The sequence below is a fragment of the Salmo salar genome, chromosome 11 (assembly GCF_965601325.2).
Source record: "Salmo salar chromosome 11, fSalSal1, whole genome shotgun sequence".
Taxonomy (NCBI): Eukaryota; Metazoa; Chordata; class Actinopteri; order Salmoniformes; family Salmonidae; genus Salmo; species Salmo salar.
In genome coordinates this window covers 33,109,227-33,128,794 of record NC_138301.1, presented here as the reverse complement: position 1 = coordinate 33,128,794, position 19,568 = coordinate 33,109,227, and the positions used below count along the sequence as shown (strand labels likewise).

Here is a 19,568-nt window from a genome sequence, read left to right as displayed (position 1 = left end):
GGCATTAATTTTGATCTGACAAATAGCTGTGGCTCAAAGAGCTCAGCACTTAATCTGAGTGTCTATGTCCATGAAGCTGCTACACACACATCAAAGCATGACAACTGCCTGTCTGTTACTCTCTGTCTGTCTGTCTGTCTGTTACTCTCTGTCTGTCTGTCTGTCTGTCTGTCTGTCTGTCTGTTACTCTCTGTCTGTCTGTCTGTTACTCTCTGTCTGTCTGTTACTCTCTGTCTGTCTGTCTGTCTGTTACTCTCTGTCTGTCTGTCTGTCTGTTACTCTCTCTCTGTCTGTTACTCTCTGTCTGTCTGTTACTCTCTGTCTGTTACTCTCTGTCTGTTACTCTCTGTCTGTCTGTCACTCTCTCTGTCTGTCTGTTACTCTCTGTCTGTCTGTCTGTTACTCTCTGTCTGTCTGTCTGTTACTCTCTGTCTGTCTGTCTGTTACTCTCTGTCTGTCTGTCTGTTACTCTCTGTCTGTCTGTCTGTCTGTCTGTCTGTCTGTTACTCTCTGTCTGTCTGTTACTCTCTGTCTGTCTGTTACTCTCTGTCTGTCTGTTACTCTCTCTCTGTCTGTCTGTCACTCTCTGTCTGTCTGTCTGTCTGTCACTCTCTGTCTGTCTGTCTGTCTGTTACTCTCTGTCTGTCTGTTACTCTCTGTCTGTCTGTTACTCTCTGTCTGTCTGTTACTCTCTGTCTGTCTGTCTGTTACTCTCTGTCTGTCTGTCTGTTACTCTCTGTCTGTCTGTCTGTTACTCTCTGTCTGTCTGTCTGTCTGTCTGTCTGTCTGTCTGTCTGTCTGTCTGTTACTCTCTCTCTGTCTGTTACTCTCTGTCTGTCTATTACTCTCTGTCTGTCTGTTACTCTCTGTCTGTCTGTTTCTGTCTGTCTGTCTGTCTGTTACTCTCTGTTACTCTCTGTCTGTCTGTCTGTCACTCTCTCTGTCTGTTACTCTCTGTCTGTCTGTTACTCTCTGTCTGTCTGTTACTCTCTGTCTGTCTGTTTCTGTCTGTCTGTCTGTCTGTCTGTTACTCTCTCTCTGTCTGTTACTCTCTGTCTGTCTATTACTCTGTCTCTGTCTGTCTATTACTCTGTCTGTCTCTGTCTGTCTGTTACTCTCTCTGTCTATTACTCTGTCTGTCTCTGTCTGTCTGTTACTCTCTCTCTGTCTGTTACTCTCTGTCTGTCTGTTACTCTCTGTCTGTCTATTACTCTCTCTCTGTCTGTCTCTATCTGTTACTCTCTCTCTGTCTGTCTGTCACTCTCTGTCTGTCTGTCTGTCTGTCTGTCTGTCACTCTCGCTCTGTCTGTCACTCTCTGTCTGTCTGTCTGTCACTCTCGCTCTGTCTGTCACTCTCTGTCTGTCTGTCACTCTGTCTGTCTGTCTGTCTGTCTGTCTGTTACTCTCTGTCTGTCTGTTACTCTCTCTCTGTCTGTCTGTTACTCTCTGTCTGTCTGTCTGTTACTCTCTGTCTGTCTGTCTGTCTGTCTGTCTGTCTGTCTGTCTGTTACTCTCTCTCTGTCTGTTACTCTCTCTCTGTCTGTTACTCTCTCTCTGTCTGTTACTCTGTCTGTCTGTTACTCTCTCTCTGTCTGTTACTCTCTGTCTGTCTATTACTCTCTCTCTGTCTGTCTCTGTCTGTCTGTTACTCTCTCTCTGTCTGTTACTCTCTGTCTGTCTGTTACTCTCTGTCTGTCTGTTACTCTCTGTCTGTCTGTCACTCTCTCTCTGTCTGTCACTCTCGGTCGTCTGTCACTCTCGGTCGTCTGTCTGTCACTCTCGCTCTGTCTGTCACTCTCGCTCTGTCTGTCACTCTCTGTCTGTCTGTCTGTCTGTCTGTCACTCTCGCTCTGTCTGTCTGTCACCCTGTCTGTCTGTCTGTCTGTCACTCTCGCTCTGTCTGTCTGTCTGTCTGTCTGTCACCCTGTCTGTCTGTCTGTCACTCTCTCTCTGTCTGTCTGTCTGTTACTCTGTCTGTCTGTCTGTTACTCTCTCTCTGTCTGTCTGTCTGTTACTCTCTCTCTCTCTGTCTGTCTGTTACTCTGTCTGTCTGTCTGTCTGTCTGTCACTCTCTCTCTGTCTGTCTGTTACTCTCTCTCTGTCTGTCTGTTACTCTCTCTCTGTCTGTCACTCTGTCACTCTCTCTCTGTCTGTCACTCTGTCTGTCTGTCTGTCTGTCTGTGTCTGTCTGTCTGTCTGTCTGTCACTGTCTGTCTGTCTGTCTGTCTGTCTGTCTGTCACTCTCGCTCTGTCTGTCTGTCTGTCTGTTACTCTCTGTCTGTCTGTCTGTCTGTCTGTCTGTCTGTCTGTCTGTCTGTTACTCTCTCTCTGTCTGTTACTCTCTCTCTGTCTGTTACTCTCTCTCTGTCTGTTACTCTCTCTCTGTCTGTTACTCTGTCTGTCTGTTACTCTCTCTCTGTCTGTTACTCTCTGTCTGTCTATTACTCTCTCTCTGTCTGTCTCTGTCTGTCTGTTACTCTCTCTCTGTCTGTTACTCTCTGTCTGTCTGTTACTCTCTGTCTGTCTGTTACTCTCTGTCTGTCTGTCACTCTCTCTCTGTCTGTCACTCTCGGTCGTCTGTCACTCTCGGTCGTCTGTCTGTCACTCTCGCTCTGTCTGTCACTCTCGCTCTGTCTGTCACTCTCTGTCTGTCTGTCTGTCTGTCTGTCACTCTCGCTCTGTCTGTCTGTCACCCTGTCTGTCTGTCTGTCTGTCACTCTCGCTCTGTCTGTCTGTCTGTCTGTCTGTCACCCTGTCTGTCTGTCTGTCACTCTCTCTCTGTCTGTCTGTCTGTTACTCTGTCTGTCTGTCTGTCTGTCTGTCTGTCTGTCTGTTACTCTCTCTCTGTCTGTCTGTCTGTTACTCTCTCTCTCTCTGTCTGTCTGTTACTCTGTCTGTCTGTCTGTCTGTCTGTCACTCTCTCTCTGTCTGTCTGTTACTCTCTCTCTGTCTGTCTGTTACTCTCTCTCTGTCTGTCACTCTGTCACTCTCTCTCTGTCTGTCACTCTGTCTGTCTGTCTGTCTGTCTGTCTGTCTGTGTCTGTCTGTCTGTCTGTCTGTCACTGTCTGTCTGTCTGTCTGTCTGTCTGTCACTCTCGCTCTGTCTGTCTGTCTGTCTGTTACTCTCTCTCTGTCTGTCACTCTCTGTCTGTCTGTCACTCTCTCTCTGTCTGTCACTCTCTCTCTGTCTGTCACTCTCTCTCTGTCTGTCACTCTCTCTTTGTCTGTCTGTCTGTTACTCTCTCTCAGATGGTTATTTGGGGTCAAGTTTCAGGAGCTCCTTTAGCACCTTGGACTCAGTAACTGCCTGCAGGGAGAAACTTTGTTGTGGGGCAGGGGAAAAAAGAGGGAGAAGAATCTGGGATACTCACATTAGAAGGGGTGGGAGATTAGGAAATGTTGGACGGGCAAGGAAGCATGGCTGAGTCAAATAGGAGTGGTGATTAAAGAGCTCACCCATGTGCTTCTTGTCAGTAACAACCACATCATTAACTTTAAGGGACATGGGCAGCTGTGAGGAGGAGTGTTTATTCTCCAGGTCTTTAACCGTTTCCAAAACGTCTTGGGGTTAGACCCACAGAGAGAGAACTGCTCCTTAAAGTAACTAACTTTGGCCTTCCGGATAGCCTGAGTGCATTTATTTCTCATTTGCCTGAACGAGAGACAGTCAGTATAAGGGCACAAGGAGAGACCCAGATGCAGACAAGGGAGGCAGATGGTTTGTGTCTTTGATATTTATTAGTAATCCAAAACGGTAGGCAAGAGAATGGTAGTGGACAGGCAAAAGGTCCAAACCAGTTCAGAGTCCAGGAGGTACAGTGTGGCAGGCAGGCTCGAGGTCAGGGCAGGCAGAATGGTCAGGCATGCGGGTACAGAGTCCAGAAAATAGGCAAGGGTCAAAACCGGGAGGACTAGCAAAAGAGAATAGAAAAGGCAGGTGCACGGGAAAAACACTCTGGTTGACTTGGAACATAAGATAAACTGGCACAGACAGACAGAAAACAGGTTTATATACCTAGGGTATAATCGGGAAGATGGGTGACACCTGGAGGGGGTGGAGACAAGTACAAGGACAGGTGAAACAGATCAGAGTGTGACAGCCAGCCTGAGTATGCGTGTGCCGAGCCTTTCGCCAAATGCAATTCTTGAGATGGAGTAACTGCAAAATCACGGTCGAACCAGGGGCTGAACCTGTTTTTAATTCTCATTTTCTTTATGGAGGTGTGTTTGTTGACAATACCACTGAAAATATCAAAAAAGAAGGTCCAAGCGTCTTCGACAGAAGGGATCAAGCTGATTCTATACCATTTTACAAAGGCCAGTTCATGAAGGAAAGCTTGCTCATTAAAGTTTTTCAGCAAGTGTCTTTGACAAATCAGGACAGGTCGTTTCACTGAGCAGCCATTACGAACACAGGCTGTAAAACAGTGATCACTAAGGTCATTACAGAAAACACCAGGCAGATATTTATCAGGATTATTTGTGAGGATAACATCAAGAAGAGTAGCCTTTTCTGGGTGTTTGGAGTCATACCTTGTGGGATTGGTAATAATCTGAGAAAGATTTAGGGAGTCCCATTGCTTTAGGACTTGGTCAGGTGGTTTAAGCATGTCCCAGTTTAGGTCACCTAGCAGGACAAATTCAGGCTTAGTGTAAGGGGCCAGGAGAGAGCTTAGGGCAGGTAGGGTACAGTGTTGATTGAGGACGATAGCACCCAGCAACAGTCAACAAAGAGCTATTTGAAAGTTTAATACTTAAAACCAGCAAATCAAATTGTTTGGGGACAGACTTGGTACAGACAACCAAGCACTGAAGGTGATCCTTGGTAAAGATTGCCACTCCCCCACCTTTGGAAGATCTGTCTTGCCCAAAAAGATTACAACCAGAAAGGTTGACATCAGTATTCAAAACACTCTTCCTTAACCACATCTCAGTAATGACCAACAGATCTGGATTGGAGCTGTGAACCCACACTTTCAATTGATCCATTTTAGGTAATAAGCTTCTAGTGTTAACGTGCAGAAAACCCAGGCTTTTACGAGAGCAGAAATCAGTGAAGAAGATATCAGAGCACAAGTCAGAATTGGGGCTAGCAACTGTAGATGGGCCAGGGTGTACATGCACATTTCCAGATAACATCAACAGTAATACAATCAAGGCACGGCATAGGACAGGGAGAGCTCTGCAGTGCTGATTTATGACATCAGATGGCAACAAGATCATATTGTACAGCAATTTCATCAGCTAACATGAATACAAAGCCAGCGAGAGGTGGTTAGAATGGGATGGGAGGCCAACAGTCTGTGTAACCAATAGAGAGTCAGAGTCCCGAGTGTGGGAACAAACAGTCTGTCCCACGGTTGGGTAAAGAAAGTTTGTAGTCAACAAAGCATGCAGGAGTCATGAGGCAAATAGCGAAATAGCAAAATGCACAATAATTTTTTTAAATGTATAACAACGGGATCACGTGACCCTTGAACGAGATGGCCGCATGAACTAAGAGCTCCGCACAAGTAGTTTCCAATTCCTAATCTTACCTCCACTTCAAGTTTAAACTCCTTTAGCTTTAGTCAAAAAGTAATGGCGGCTACAAAATGCGACATTACAGGTGACATTTTTACCCGGACTCGAGCATTAGCGACGGAAAAAGCCTCCAAGAAGCAGCTATATTCAGAAAAGGCTAGTGCCATTAGCCAGGAGCAAGAGGACCCGATTTTGTACATTTGCCCACTGACAAAGAAATGATCAGTCTATAATTTTAATGGTAGGTTTATTTGAACAGTGAGAGACACAATAACAACAACAAAAATCCAGAAAAACGCATGTCAAAAATGTTATAAATTGATTTGCATTTTAATGAGGGAAATAAGTATTTGACCCCCTCTCAATCAGAAAGATTTCTGGCTCCCAGGTGTCTTTTATACAGGTAACGAGCTGAGATTAGGAGCACACTCTTAAAGGGAGTGTTCCTAATCTCAGCTTGTTACCTGTATAAAAGACACCTGTCCACAGAAGCAATCAATCAATCAGATTCCAAACTCTCCACCATGTCCAAGACCAAAGACCGCTCCAAGGATGTCAGGGACATGATTGTAGACCTAGACAAGGCTGGAATGGGCTACAAGACCATCGCCAAGCAGCTTGGTGAGAAGGTGACAACATTTGGTGCGATTATTCGCAAATGGAAAAAACACAAAAGAACTGTCAATCTCCCTCGGCCTGGGGCTCCATGCAAGATTTCACCTCGTGGAGTTGCAATGATCATGAGAATGGTGAGGAATCAATCCAGAACTACATGGGAGGATCTTGTCAATGATCTCAAGGCAGTCGGGACCATAGTCACCAAGAAAACAATTGGTAACACATTACGCCGTGAAGGACTGAAATCCTGCAGCGCCCGCAAGGTCCCCCTGCTCAAGAATACATGCCCGTCTGAAGTTTGCCAATGAACATCCGAATGACTCAGAGGACAACTGGTGAAAGTGTTGTGGACAGATGAGACCAAAATGGAGCTCTTTGACATCAACTCTACTCGCCGTGTTTGGAGGAGGAGGAATGTTGCCTATGACCCCAAGAACACCGTCTCCGCCGTCAAACATGGAGGTGGAAACATTATGCTTTCGGGGTGTTTTTCTGCTCAGGGGACAGGACAACTTCACCGCATCAAAGGGACGATGGGCGGGGCCATGTACCGTCAAATGAGTTGCCAAACGTCAGCCTCGAAACCTTAATGACTTGGAGAAGATCTGCAAAGAGGAGTGGGACAAAATCCCTCCTGAGATGTGTGCAAACCTGGTGGCCAACTACAAGAAACGTCTGACCTCTGTGATTGCCAACAAGGGTTTTGCCACCAAGTACTAAGTCATGTTTTGCAGAGGGGACAAATACTTATTTCCCTCATTAAAATGCAAATCATTTTAAACATTTTTGACATGCGTTTTTCTGGATTTTTTGTTGTTGTTCTGTCTCTCACTGTTCAAATAAACCTACTATTAAAATGATAGACTGATCATTTCTTTGTAAGTGGGCAAACGTACAAAATCAGCAGGGGATCAAATACTTTTTTCCCCCACTGTGTGTGTGTATATATATATATATATATATTTTTTTTTCATTATTATAATATATTTTTTATATATAAATATTATTATTATTATCTATTTTTTCAAGTCTGTCACATCTGTGAATGTGGAATGTGTTTTGTTGGTTGATTGAAAAACAAGAAAACTTAATAAAACTTTAAATTGAAAAAAAAAATAACAACTTTTGGCTAGCCATTGTAAGTTCAGAGTCACTCGCCCCAACAGTGCCTGTGTGCTGGGTCGAGTGAAAGCTCGGGAGAGAGGGTACCTGTACCAGACAGGGGGAGACAACATGGCAGACGGTGAACAAATCGCCAGGTGGAATCCAAGCAGCAGTTCAGCAGGCAACGGGTGTAGGTGTCACACCCACTTGGGAGAAGCTTTTATTTCTGCAGGCAGATTTATTTTCAAGGCCTCTGGGTTTGGGTGGGGTAGCCTTTCGAAGCCTTTGAACCATTTGTTTGGCTCAAAGGCTTCGACTGTCACGACTTCCGCCGAAGTCGGTTCCTCTCCTTGTTCGGGCGGCGCTCGACGGTCAACGTCGCCGGTCTTCTAGCCATCGTCGATACACTTTTAATTTTCCATTGGTTTTGAGTGGAAGACGGCGTTCAGTACCACCTCAGGGCACTATGAGTACCTCGTCATGCCGTACGGGTTGATGAATGCTCCATCAGTTTTCCAAGCCTTTGTAGACGAGATTTTCAGGGACCTGCACGGACAGGGTGTAGTGGTGTATATTGATGACATTCTGATATACTCCGCTACACGCGCCAAGCATGTGTCCCTGGTGCACAGGGTGCTTGGACGATTGTTGGAGCATGACCTGTATGTCAAGGCTGAGAAATGCCTGTTCTTCCAGCCTGTTCTTCCAGTCTCCTTCCTAGGGTACCGCATTTCCACCTCAGGGGTGACCGAGAGTGACCGCATTTCAGCCGTGCGTAATTGGCCGACTCCCACCACGGTAAAGGAGGTGCAGCAGTTTTTAGGGTTTGCCAATTACTACCGGAGGTTTATCTGGGGTTTTGGCCAGGTGGCGGCTCCCATTACCTCATTGCTGAAGGGGGGTCCTGTACTTTTGCAGTGGTCAGCTGAGGCAGACAGGGCTTTTTGTCACCTAAGGGCTCTGTTAACCTCGGCTCCCGTGCTGGCCCATCCGGATCCTTCTTTGGCGTTCATAGTGGAAGTGGAGGCGTCCGAGGCTGGGATAGGAGCCGTGCTCTCTCAGCGCTCGGGCACACAACCGAAGCTCCGCCCCTGTGCCTTCTTCTCGAAGAAGCTCAGCCCAGCGGAGCGGAACTATGATGTGGGGGACCGGGAGTTGTTGGCTGTGGTGAAAGCCTTGAAGGCGTGGAGACATTGGCTTGAGGGGGCTAAACACCCTTTTCTCATCTGGACTGACCACCGCAACCTGGAGTACATCCGGGCAGCAAGGAGACTGAACCCTCGTCAGGCAAGGTGGGCCATGTTCTTTACCCATTTTGTGTTTACCCTGTCCTACAGACCAGGTTCCCAAAATGTGAAGGCAGACGCACTGTCCTGGCTGTATGACACAGAGGAGCGGCTCATGGATCATACTCGCATACTCCCGGCCTCCTGCCTGGTAGCGCCGGTCGTGTGGGAGCTGGACGCGGACATTGAGCAGGTGTTACGTACAGAGCCCGCTCCCCTCCAGTGTCCAGCTGGGCGTCTGTACGTCTGCTGTCCGTGACCGGCTGATCTATTGGACCCACACGTCACCCTCCTCTGGTCATCCTGGTATCGGTCGGACGGTGCGCTGTCTTAGTGGGAAGTACTGGTAGCCCACTTTGGCTAAAGATGTGAGGGTTTATGTTTCCTCCTGCTCGGTGTGCGCCCAGTGCAAGGCTCCTATGCACCTGCCCAGAGGTAAGTTACAACCCTTACCCGTTCCACAACGGCCGTGGTCGCACCTGTCGGTGGATTTCCTGACCGATCTTCCTCCCTCACAGCGTAACACCACGATCCTGGTCGTTGGGGATCGTTTTTCTAAGTCCTCCCTACGGCCCTACAGACTACAGGCCTTGTTTACACACGTCTTCCGGCACTACGGGGTGCCTGAGGATATAGTGTCTGATCGGGGTCCCCAGTTCACGTCGAGGGTCTGGAGGGTGTTCATGGAATGTCTGGGGGTCTCGGTCAGCGAGAGTAACGGGCAGGTGGAGAGAGTGAACCAGGATGTGGGTAGGTTTCTGAGGTCTTATTGCCAGGACCGGCCGGGGGAGTCGGCGGCGTTCGTGCCCTGGGCAGAGATGGCCCAGAACTCACTGCGCCACTCCTCCACTAACCTCTCCCCCTTTCAGTGTGTACTGGGCTACCAGCCGGTTCTGGCGCCTTGGCATCAGAGCCAGATCGAGGCTCCTGCGGTGGACGACTGGTTCAGGTGCGCACAGGAGACATGGGACGCCGCTCATGTTCACCTTCAGTTGGCCGTGCTGCGCCAGAAATCCAGCGCAGACCGTCACCGCAGTGAGGCCCCAGTGTTCGCATCGGGGGACCTGGTCTGGCACTCGACCCAAAACCTGCCCCTCCGCCTGCCCTGCCGGAAGCTGGGTCCACAGTTTGTGGGGCCATTTAAAGTCCTGAGGAGACTGAACGAGGTATGTTACAGGTTACAGCTTCCCCCCGATTACCGTATTAACCCCTCGTTCCATGCGTCTCTCCTCAGGCCGGTGGTAGCTGGTCCGCTCCAGGAGTCTGTGAGGGAGGTTCCTCCGCCCCCTCTGGACATCGAGGGGGCCCCGGCGTATTCAGTCCGATCTATACTGCACTCCCGGCGTCGGGCAAGGGGCCTTCAGTACCTTGTGGATTGGGAGGGGTACGGTCCAGAGGAGAGATGCTGGGTTCCGGTGGAGGTCGTGTTGGACCCTTTAATGCTGTGGGAGTTCCACCATCTCTGTCCGGATCGCCCTGCGCCTCGGCCTCCGGGTCGTCCCCGAGGCCGGCGTCGGCGCGCGGCTGTCAAGGGGGGGGGGGGGTACTGTCACGACTTCCGCCGAAGTCGGTTCCTCTCCTTGTTCGGGCGGCGCTCGACGGTCAACGTCGCCGGTCTTCTAGCCATCGTCGATCCACTTTTCATTTTCCATTGGTTTTGTCTTTGTTTCCCACACACCTGGTTTTCATTTCCCAATTACTGGTCATGTATTTAACCCTCTGTTTCCCCCATGTCTTTGTGTGTGTGTAACGGTCGTCGTACGTAGTGGACCCAGGTGCAGCGGGTTGAGTGCTCATAATGACTTTTATTTAACACAAACAAAACAAGAAAACGATCGAACGAACAGGATTGCAGGCTAAAACACACAGCTATGCAAACACAACTTCCCACAAAGGGACAGGTGAAACAGGGCTACCTAAGTATGACTCTCAATCAGCAACAACGATGTACAGCTGTTCCTGATTGAGAGCCATACCAGGCCAACACAAAGAAATACACAACATAGAAAACCATACAAATACAAAACAAGAACATTACCCAAAAACCCCGGAACACATAAATCAAACACCCCTCTTACATAAATACACACCCATTAAACCCCAAACCACATAAAATAAATACCCCCTGCCACGTCCTGACCAAACTACAATAACCAATAACCCTTTATACTGGTCAGGACGTGACAGTGTGATTGTTTATTGTTAAGCTCGGTACGTTTCCGGCTGGTTTTCTCCGAGTGCTGTTATCACCCGTGTTTTGTGACAACCGTTATTGTTCGCACATTTGTATTGTTACCTTGTGCTATTAGCTTAAGTAAAGTGCGTTGTTCACTCATCTCTGCTCTCCTGCGCCTGACTTCATGCACCAGCTACACCCACCACCTGACATCGACACCTCTCGCTTCACATGTCACTGCTAATTGAAGTTGTATCTCTTTGTCCTAGCAAGCTTGGTAGCTTTCAGTCCTTATAAAGTAAAATATATCATTGTAATGTATTTGTCTTCTTGGCTTTTGAAAGTAAAAAATAGCTTCAGACTAAGAATTACTCACTCAGTTCCAGGTTGGATAGTGTTTTCAGGTTTCTGTTTGTTTCCCAGAGTATTTGCTGTATAGTTTGGGAATAATAATCCTTGGGTGTAGGAAGCATTCCAGGTCATTCCGTCCAAAATCAGGTTGTAGGGTTGGGGTTTTGATTTGCAGTGAAGGTTATGTTGTTTAGGGTAGGATCCTGTGTATGTCCCTGCCAAAAAATCTAACTTTGCCTAACTCTAAATCTATATTTTAAAAACATGCTGAAAAACGTGGGAGCTCATCTGCTCATAACCTCTCTCTCGCCCTCTCTCTCTGTGTGCTCCATAAAATAATCTAAAATGCCTTTAGCATTGAGGATGTACTTAACAACTGCAGTAAAGTCTGTTACTTTCATAAAATGTTTCTGCCTAACATGATTGATCTGAGCTGCTCACTGAACTGGTGTTAAAGAGTCTAGTTGTCCGGTTTCTCTGACACATCTCACACAGTGTGCAGCGCTGTTAGAAACACTGCCAGTTACAGACGCACGGGCTAAAACCACAGTACTGGTGTTTCTCAGCCACACACACACACACACAGCCGAATATATTGATAAAAGTCACCTTGTCCGAGAGAGATTTACATGGTTATCAAAATGTCACGCCTGGGTAAGCCTCCACGAAACACAGCCCTTATGTTAAGTGTTTCTAAAATTTCCTATGAGAAAAATGAATGGAGGAAAAATGATTGGAACCATTTCCCTGTTTGACAGCTAGGTTTTATGGGTATTATGACACCTCCACTGTGGGGCTCTATTGGTTCCTTAATGATGCTTGGTCATCTGTGATCATTAACTCTGAGGGAGGTGAACCAGAAGAGAGAGAGTTTTTGATAAACACAATGTCACTTTGAGAGTTATATTACTGTTGTCTGGGCCTGGCTGACACACACACACACACACACACACACGTTGCTCTGGAACCGCTCACTCGCTATCACAACTGTGTTTTATTAACATATTAGTCCTGGGTTGGACCTGACAGTTGTTTTGCTACGACATATACAAGACACCATCTGATGTTCTTCATGTTTAATGAACCAGTAAATTGGAAAATGAATTGTTATGTCCCCTTTTCAAAAGAAAAACACTATATTATTGTAGATTTTTACTCCTGTAATAAAACATCAAACATATGCATGTATAAAAAAATGAAGTATTGTTAAAGCTAGGCATCGATCTAGTATCTCAGGGAAATGAGCTGATTGCTGTAGCATCCAGACGAGTTCTTTGTGTAAATCCAGGCATAAAAAAAAATGATGAAGGTTTAGAAACGCGTAATTTTATGAGATTTGACAGATTGATAAATCTAGTCTACGATCCTAGTCAGTTGTTCGGTTTCACAGAGAGTGTTTTGTTTATCATATACTGTCTATAATATATTTAAATGCATATAAATGATTGTGATGTGTAAAGTTGACTTTAATAACTTATTTGAATAGTTGTAAATAAATCACATCAACTAAATCACATCAATATCTGAGTATCCCGTGAGATATCTAAATGATGTTGTTAACCTCTCAGCGGTGCTCCATGGACGTAAAGCAAACCAACAAGCTCAAGATGTTTTTTTTTGTCCTCTCCCACAGAGAGTAAGAGAGAGAGTTGAGACATAGGTCTGAAGACTGAGGCTGGGGTTGGGGCTGGGGCAGAGGTTGGGGCTGAGGATGGGGCTGGGGTGTAGCGTGCAAAGCGCAGGAGAGTAGATTGTTTTCTCAGTCCCGGGGGAGCATGCCTAATCTGCCTCCCATATGTGGCGTGGCATGAAGCTGTAATGTAATGGCCACCCAGAGAAGAGACAGGAGGGCCTGCCTGGATACATCCAGTACATCCAGAGACCAACCTAACCGCAGACTGATTAACCACTAAGACCTCCTTCCTGTTAGATTAATGAAAATGAATACTAAGAAGAGGAGAGGAACGCTTGACTGGGATTGGCTATTAGTAGGTATGAGACCATAGCGACCTATCTGTCCTGACTGGGACTCTCTGATAGGTCCACTGTGATGGTCCTCATCATGTGATTATTACATCATTATATATATTTAGATACTGTGGTAGTCTCTTATATCAGTACTGTGATTGATAGGTATATATTGTGGGTATTGATATATTTGACAGTCTTCTGTAGTATTTAGATATTTGTCCTGTGATTGTTAGGTTTATAGGTACAGTATGTCCTCTGTGATTGTTGCTCAACGGGTATATACAGTCCCTAGGGAAAGTCTACACACCATAAATCCCTTTTTAGATTTCATTTTAAGGCAGCAAAATGTGAAAACTGTGCAAGGAGTGTGTAGACTTTCACTCGGCACTGTATACTATATACAGTATCTCACAAAAGTGAGTACACCCCTAAGTGAAAATATCCAAATTGGGCCCAAAGTGTCAATATTTTGTGTGGCCACCATCATTTTCCAGCACTGCCTTAACCCTATTGGGCATGGAGTTCACCAGAGCTTCACAGGTTGTCACTGGAGTCCTCTTCCACTCCTCCATGACGACATCACGGAGCTGGTGGATGTTAGAGACCTTGCACTCCTCCACCTTCCGTTTGAGGATGCCCCACAGATGCTCAATAGGGTTTAGGTCTGGAGACATGCTTGGCCAGTCCATCACCTTTACCCTCAGCTTCTTTAGCAAGGCAGTGGTCGTCTTGGAGGTGTGTTTGGGGTCGTTATCATGTTGGAATACTGCCCTGCAGCCCAGTCTCCGAAGGGAGGGGATCATGCTCTGCTTCAGTATGTCACAGTACATGTTGGCATTCATGGTTCCCTCAATGAACTGTAGCTCCCCAGTGCCGGCAGCACTCATGCAGCCCCAGACCATGACACTCCCACCACCATGCTTGACTGTAGGCAAGACACACTTGTCTTTGTACTCCTCACCTGATTGCCGCCACACACGCTTGACACCATCTGAACCAAATAAGATTATCTTGGTCTCATCAGACCACAGTTTCTCTTCAGCAAACTGTTTGCGGGCTTTCTTGTGCATCATCTTTAGAAGAGGCTTCCTTCTGGGACGACAGCCATGCAGACCAATTTGATGCAGTGTGCGGCGTATGGTCTGAGCACTGACCCTCCACCCCTTCAACCTCTGCAGCAATGCTGGCAGCACTCATACGCCTATTTCCCAAAGTCAACCTCTGGATATGACGCTGAGCACGTGCACTCAACTTCTTTGGTCGACCATGGCGAGGCCTGTTCTGAGTGGAACCTGTCCTGTTAAACCGCTGTATGGTCTTGGCCACCGTGCTGCAGCTCAGTTTCAGGGTCTTGGCAATCTTCTTACAGCCCAGGCCATCTTTATGTAGAGCAACAATTCTTTTTTTCAGATCCTCAGAGAGTTCTTTGCCATGAGGTGCCATGTTGAACTTCCAGTGACCAGTCAGTATGAGGGAGTGTGAGAGCGATGACACCAAATTTAACACACCTGCTCCCCATTCACACCTGAGACCTTGTAACACTAACGAGTCACATGACACCGGGGAGGGAAAATGGCTAATTGGGCCCAATTTGGATATTTTCACTTAGGGGTGTATGCACTTTTGTTGCCAGCAGTTTAGACATTAATGGCTGTGTGTTGAGTTAGGGGACAGCAAATTTACACGGTTATACAAGCTGTACACTCACTATTTTACATTGTAGTAAAGTGTAATTTCTTCAGTGTTGTCACATGAAAAGATATACTCAAATATTTACAGAAATGTGAGGGGTGTACTCACTTTTGTGAGATACTGTGTGTGTGTGTGTGTGTGTGTGTGTGTGTGTGTGTGTGTGTGTGTGTGTGTGTGTGTATATATATATATATCTGCCCTCTGTCTCCTGTAGGTATCCTGGAGGTCCGTACGGTGTCTGAGGGAGGAGTGTTAGCTATCAAAGGAGTGAAGAGTCAGTACTATATCTCCATGAACAGGACTGGCCTGCTGCAAGGCAAGGTAATTAACTAAACTACCTTCTCTCTGCTGGACAGGGTTGCAATGTACTGTACAGTGCATTGTGTTTTAGGTTATTGTCCTGCTGAAAGATTAATTAATCTCCCAGTGTCTGGTGGAAAGCAGACTGAGTCAGGTTTTCTTTTAGGATTTTGCCCATTCTTAGCTCCATTCCATTTCTTTTTTATCTTGAAAAACTCCCCAGCCCTTAACAATTACAAGCATACCCATAACATGATGCATATATAAATAGGAGAAACATAAGCAAGCAAAAAAAGCATAAAATGTTTATAACCCTCCTCACGCCTAATATCGTCCCATTTTGTGTCCTTATTTACAGAAAATCTACAATGAGAACTGCAACTTCAAGGAGATTTTCCTAGAAAACTACTTCAACGCTTACTCGTCTGTTAAGTGGAGTACAAACGGCAAAGAGATGTTCATTGCTCTGTCTCAAAAGGGAAGACCGCTGAGAGGGAAGAAGACCAGGAGGGAACACGTCGCCTCCCACTTCATTCCCATGAAATGCAGAGAGGAGGAGAGGACTGGCGTCTGAGAGAAGGAGACTGAAAAAGGAAGAGGTGACTGGAGCCTGAGAGGAGGAGAGGACTGAAAGAGGAGAGGAGGAGAGGACTGAAAGAGGAGAGTAGGAGAGGACTGAAAGAGGAAATGACTGAAAGAGGAGAGGATAGAAAAAGGAGGAGAGGACTGAAAGAGGAGAGGAGGAGATGACTGAAAGAGGAGGAGAGGAGAATAGGACTGAATGAGGAGGAGAGCAGGAGAGGACAGAAAGAGGAGGTAAGAAGGATAGAAGAGAGGACTGAGAGAGCAGAGAGGACAGAAGGAGGAGGAAAGAAGGATAGAAGAGAGGACAGAGAGCAGAAAAGACTGAGAACAGAAAGGACTGAAGCTGTGACGTCTGGATGAAGAGACCCATGTTGGGATTCTTGGACGTTGTGATGGCTGAGCTGCAGATCTTTGTTGTATAATTTAATATAATCTAACTCCAGTCAGTACAGTATACCACTTCAGTCACGCCATATTAGCTGTGAAACACAGAAAATACAACTACTCATCATTATCAACAACACCACTCTCCTGGCTGGTACAATGTAAATAAGTTCTGTAGTTACTTATCCTTTCATGTGCCAAGGTTTTTAGTGTAAAACTGATGCACGGTCCTCCTCAGGAGTGCAAATGTTAAAGGTCCAATGCAGCTGTTCTGAGTAACAATTAAGTACCTTACTGTGATTGATTTCAATAAAAATTGTGAAAAAGAAACATTTGCTTCTTAGCAAAGAGCAATTTCTCAAGCAAGAATTTAGCTAGGACAGTATGTGAGTGGTCTGTGTGGGGAGGGGAAAACTGAAAACTAGCTGCTATTGGCAGAGAGATTTGAAACTCTCTTTCTTATTGGCGATGTCAACAGGCAGGCCAAAACTCCATGCCACCAAAACAGGCTGAACTGTCATGCAGTCTTCTCAAACAGCTCTTACACTAATAGGGAATTATCATGATTTTCAAAAGTTCACAGTATTATTCCAACCTCTCTGTGTGTGTAAATATATATAAAAAAAAACAGGTAGTGGTCAATAATACTAACAATATCGTTGATATGGATGAAGTCAAGCACTCTGTTTCAGCATACATAATGGTTGTTTTGGGATAAACGCAATACAGGGAAAGGAATTAGAAAAGGGATGTTTGAGAACATTTATAATAAAACTGTTCCTACTGACTGAATTCTCCAGGCAATGTCAAAACATAATGTCAAAACATAATGTCAAAACATAATGTCAAAGTAAGCTGATCAGTCACTTACTTTACTCAAGTATTATTATTGATAATAGTTTTACTATTATACTAGTTTTAGTTCCCTTATTATAATGGGTAATAGTGTAATGAATATAGGAGAAGTAATAAAATACAGTTGGTATTTACCTGGAATTTGCAAAAAAACCCAGCTTGTTATCATTTGTATTATTATGGGTGGTTAGAGCCCTGAATGCTGATTGTCTGAGAAACGTAGTATATCAGACCGTATACCACCGGTATGACAAAACATGTATTTTACTGCTCTAATTCCAATGGTAACCAGTTTATAATAACAATAAGGCACCTCAGGGGTTTGTGGTATATGGCCAATATAGTTCGGCTGAGGGCTGTATCCAGGCACTCGAATATAGTTCGACTGAGGGCTGTATCCAGGCACTTCACGTTGTGTCGTGCTTAACAGCCCTTATCCGTGGCCATATACACCACACTCCCTCGGGCCTTATTGCTTCATTATAGACTACTTAATCAATCAAGAAAATTGGAAATGATGTGATATCAAATAGCACCTATTGTAGTGCTCCATGTTTCATTTCATCCCAAACATTCTAAGAGCTAGTTACTGAGTAATAATTCTTTGTTTCCATGTTATGTTTAAGAGCTAGTAACTGAGTAATAATGATTTGTTTCCATGTTATGTTTAAGAGCTAGTAACTGAGTAATAATTATTTGTTTCCAGGTTATGTTTAAGAGCTAGTAACTGAGTAATAATTATTTGTTTCCATGTTATGTTTAAGAGCTAGTAACTGAGTAATGAATTTGTTTCCATGTAATGTAAGTAAATAGCAGGTAGAAAGCAGACTGTAAAATAAAGTGTAACTAAACGTAGTATAATAAGAAAACAATACAATATACATATTAACAGGTATGAACTGTCAGCAGAGAACAACCAAAGCAAAAACTCAGTTGGCTTGAGGTTGGATCAATGTAAAGACAGACAGCAAGCTGGACTTGTCTTTTCACTGTACAAGTGTTCAAAGCATATATATATATATATATATATATATATACACACACACACACACACATACATACATACATACAGTATATTGATAAATATATATGTACGAACTAAAATACATATGTAATTAGATGTGACAGCTGCTCATTGACTCCCAATTAATTTACTAAGGTTTGATAATGACTGTGTACCAAATGGCACTGTATTTCCTACATATATAAAATAATGTACTTTGTGGGATAAATAAAGTATTTTTAATGTAATAAAAAGTAGTGCACTATGTAGGGAATAGGGTACCATGTGGGACGCAAATTTAACAATGCAAGAATGTAACGCTGCTGATGCTGATGAAGTTAGGAATGATATCTGGATTAAAGTACAGAGAGACCAGAACACACAGCGTGTTAAATGTGTATGTTATACTGTATGCCTTGATCTTCCTCCACTATAATTAATGATTATATCAATTGTTAGCGTTGATCTCTGTTATGCACCTGACGTGTTAAATGGTATTTCTTTTAAACTTTGAGATGAGTGTTATATCCCAACTAGCACCCTGTTCTATATATATGGGCCCTGGTTAAAAGTAGTGCACTACTCAGACAATAGGGTGCCATTTGGGACATATACAGGCTTTTTTTCTGTTGAGACATTCCATGTTGTGCCAGATACCATAATGCTTTACTAAGGTATTGTTGGTCTCACTAAGGAATTGAAGTTAACTGCAGCAGCATACCAGAGGCTTCATTTAACCACTTCATTCCTTTAATCTCTTCTGTTTTGGGATGTTCCTGAAGCACATCACACATACCGTACTCGTCATCTCACTACCTACAGGAAGACCTTTTAAATAATGTTTTAACAACCTTTAAGACATTCACTCTGTCTGCATAGTTACAACTAAACTGCAAAATCTCCATACTGGCCTATAACGTTTGTGTTATTATCCATTGTTGTAAGTTATTATTTGTGTTATTTATATAAAAACCAAAGATGAGTTATTATGGGTTGTTTGGAGTGTAAATTATTTATTTTTTAAGATGTTTTGCTGCGGCATCTTTGGGGACATAAACCATGCCCTCATTCTGCCACTACCCATAATCCTCGCTGGCCAGGAGTGTGAGCAGAGGGTTCGGTTTGAACCAGAGAAACAACAACCTATCACCTGCCAACAACACATTCGAGGAACAGCAAAATACAAGACATTCAGAGAATATCTGAACGGCAAAATACAAGACATTCTAGGAATAACTCGGCAGGAATATCAAAAGGCTCCGCTGTGCTGCTGTCATATGGATAATAAACCAGCAAATATCTGACAACTTAAGTGTTATATTATTTTAAACACAGACACTGATATACAGAATGGCATAGGGTTCCACCATCATACTGTGTTCTATAACCACGATGCTAATGACACTGTTAAAATCCGGCATATGGTTCTCGGTAAAGATGGAACAGATCATGACGAGAGGTGGGGAGTGTGTTATGTACCGCCAGTGAAATTGATTTGCAAAGTTGGATCAAAATTGGTGTCATATTGCCTTAGATGTGATGGTAGGAAGATTTGATTTTAAAATTGAGCAATAATCAATGCCTCATGTACCATAAATGTTTTATACCATATATATATATAAAATATAACAGCATTATTGGATTGTGGGTTTACCGGTTAAACCCTGACAAGAGACAAGTATCCCTGCCTGGTGATCCTCTAAGATATTGTAGGATCTTA

General features: G+C 44.7%; 1 protein-coding gene across 1 annotated transcript in view; it reads left to right on the top strand.

Moving 5' to 3' along the window:
• Window positions 1-18,837, top strand: part of fgf7 (fibroblast growth factor 7) — a 39,702-nt gene extending 20,865 nt beyond the window's left edge. The window contains exons 3-4 of the mRNA XM_045711121.2: window positions 14,936-15,042; window positions 15,380-18,837. Of these exons, the coding sequence (XP_045567077.1) occupies window positions 14,936-15,042; window positions 15,380-15,595 (323 nt within the window). The 3' untranslated portion in view covers window positions 15,596-18,837. The remainder of the gene's footprint in view (window positions 1-14,935; window positions 15,043-15,379) is intronic.
• Window positions 18,838-19,568: the final 731 nt, after the last annotated feature.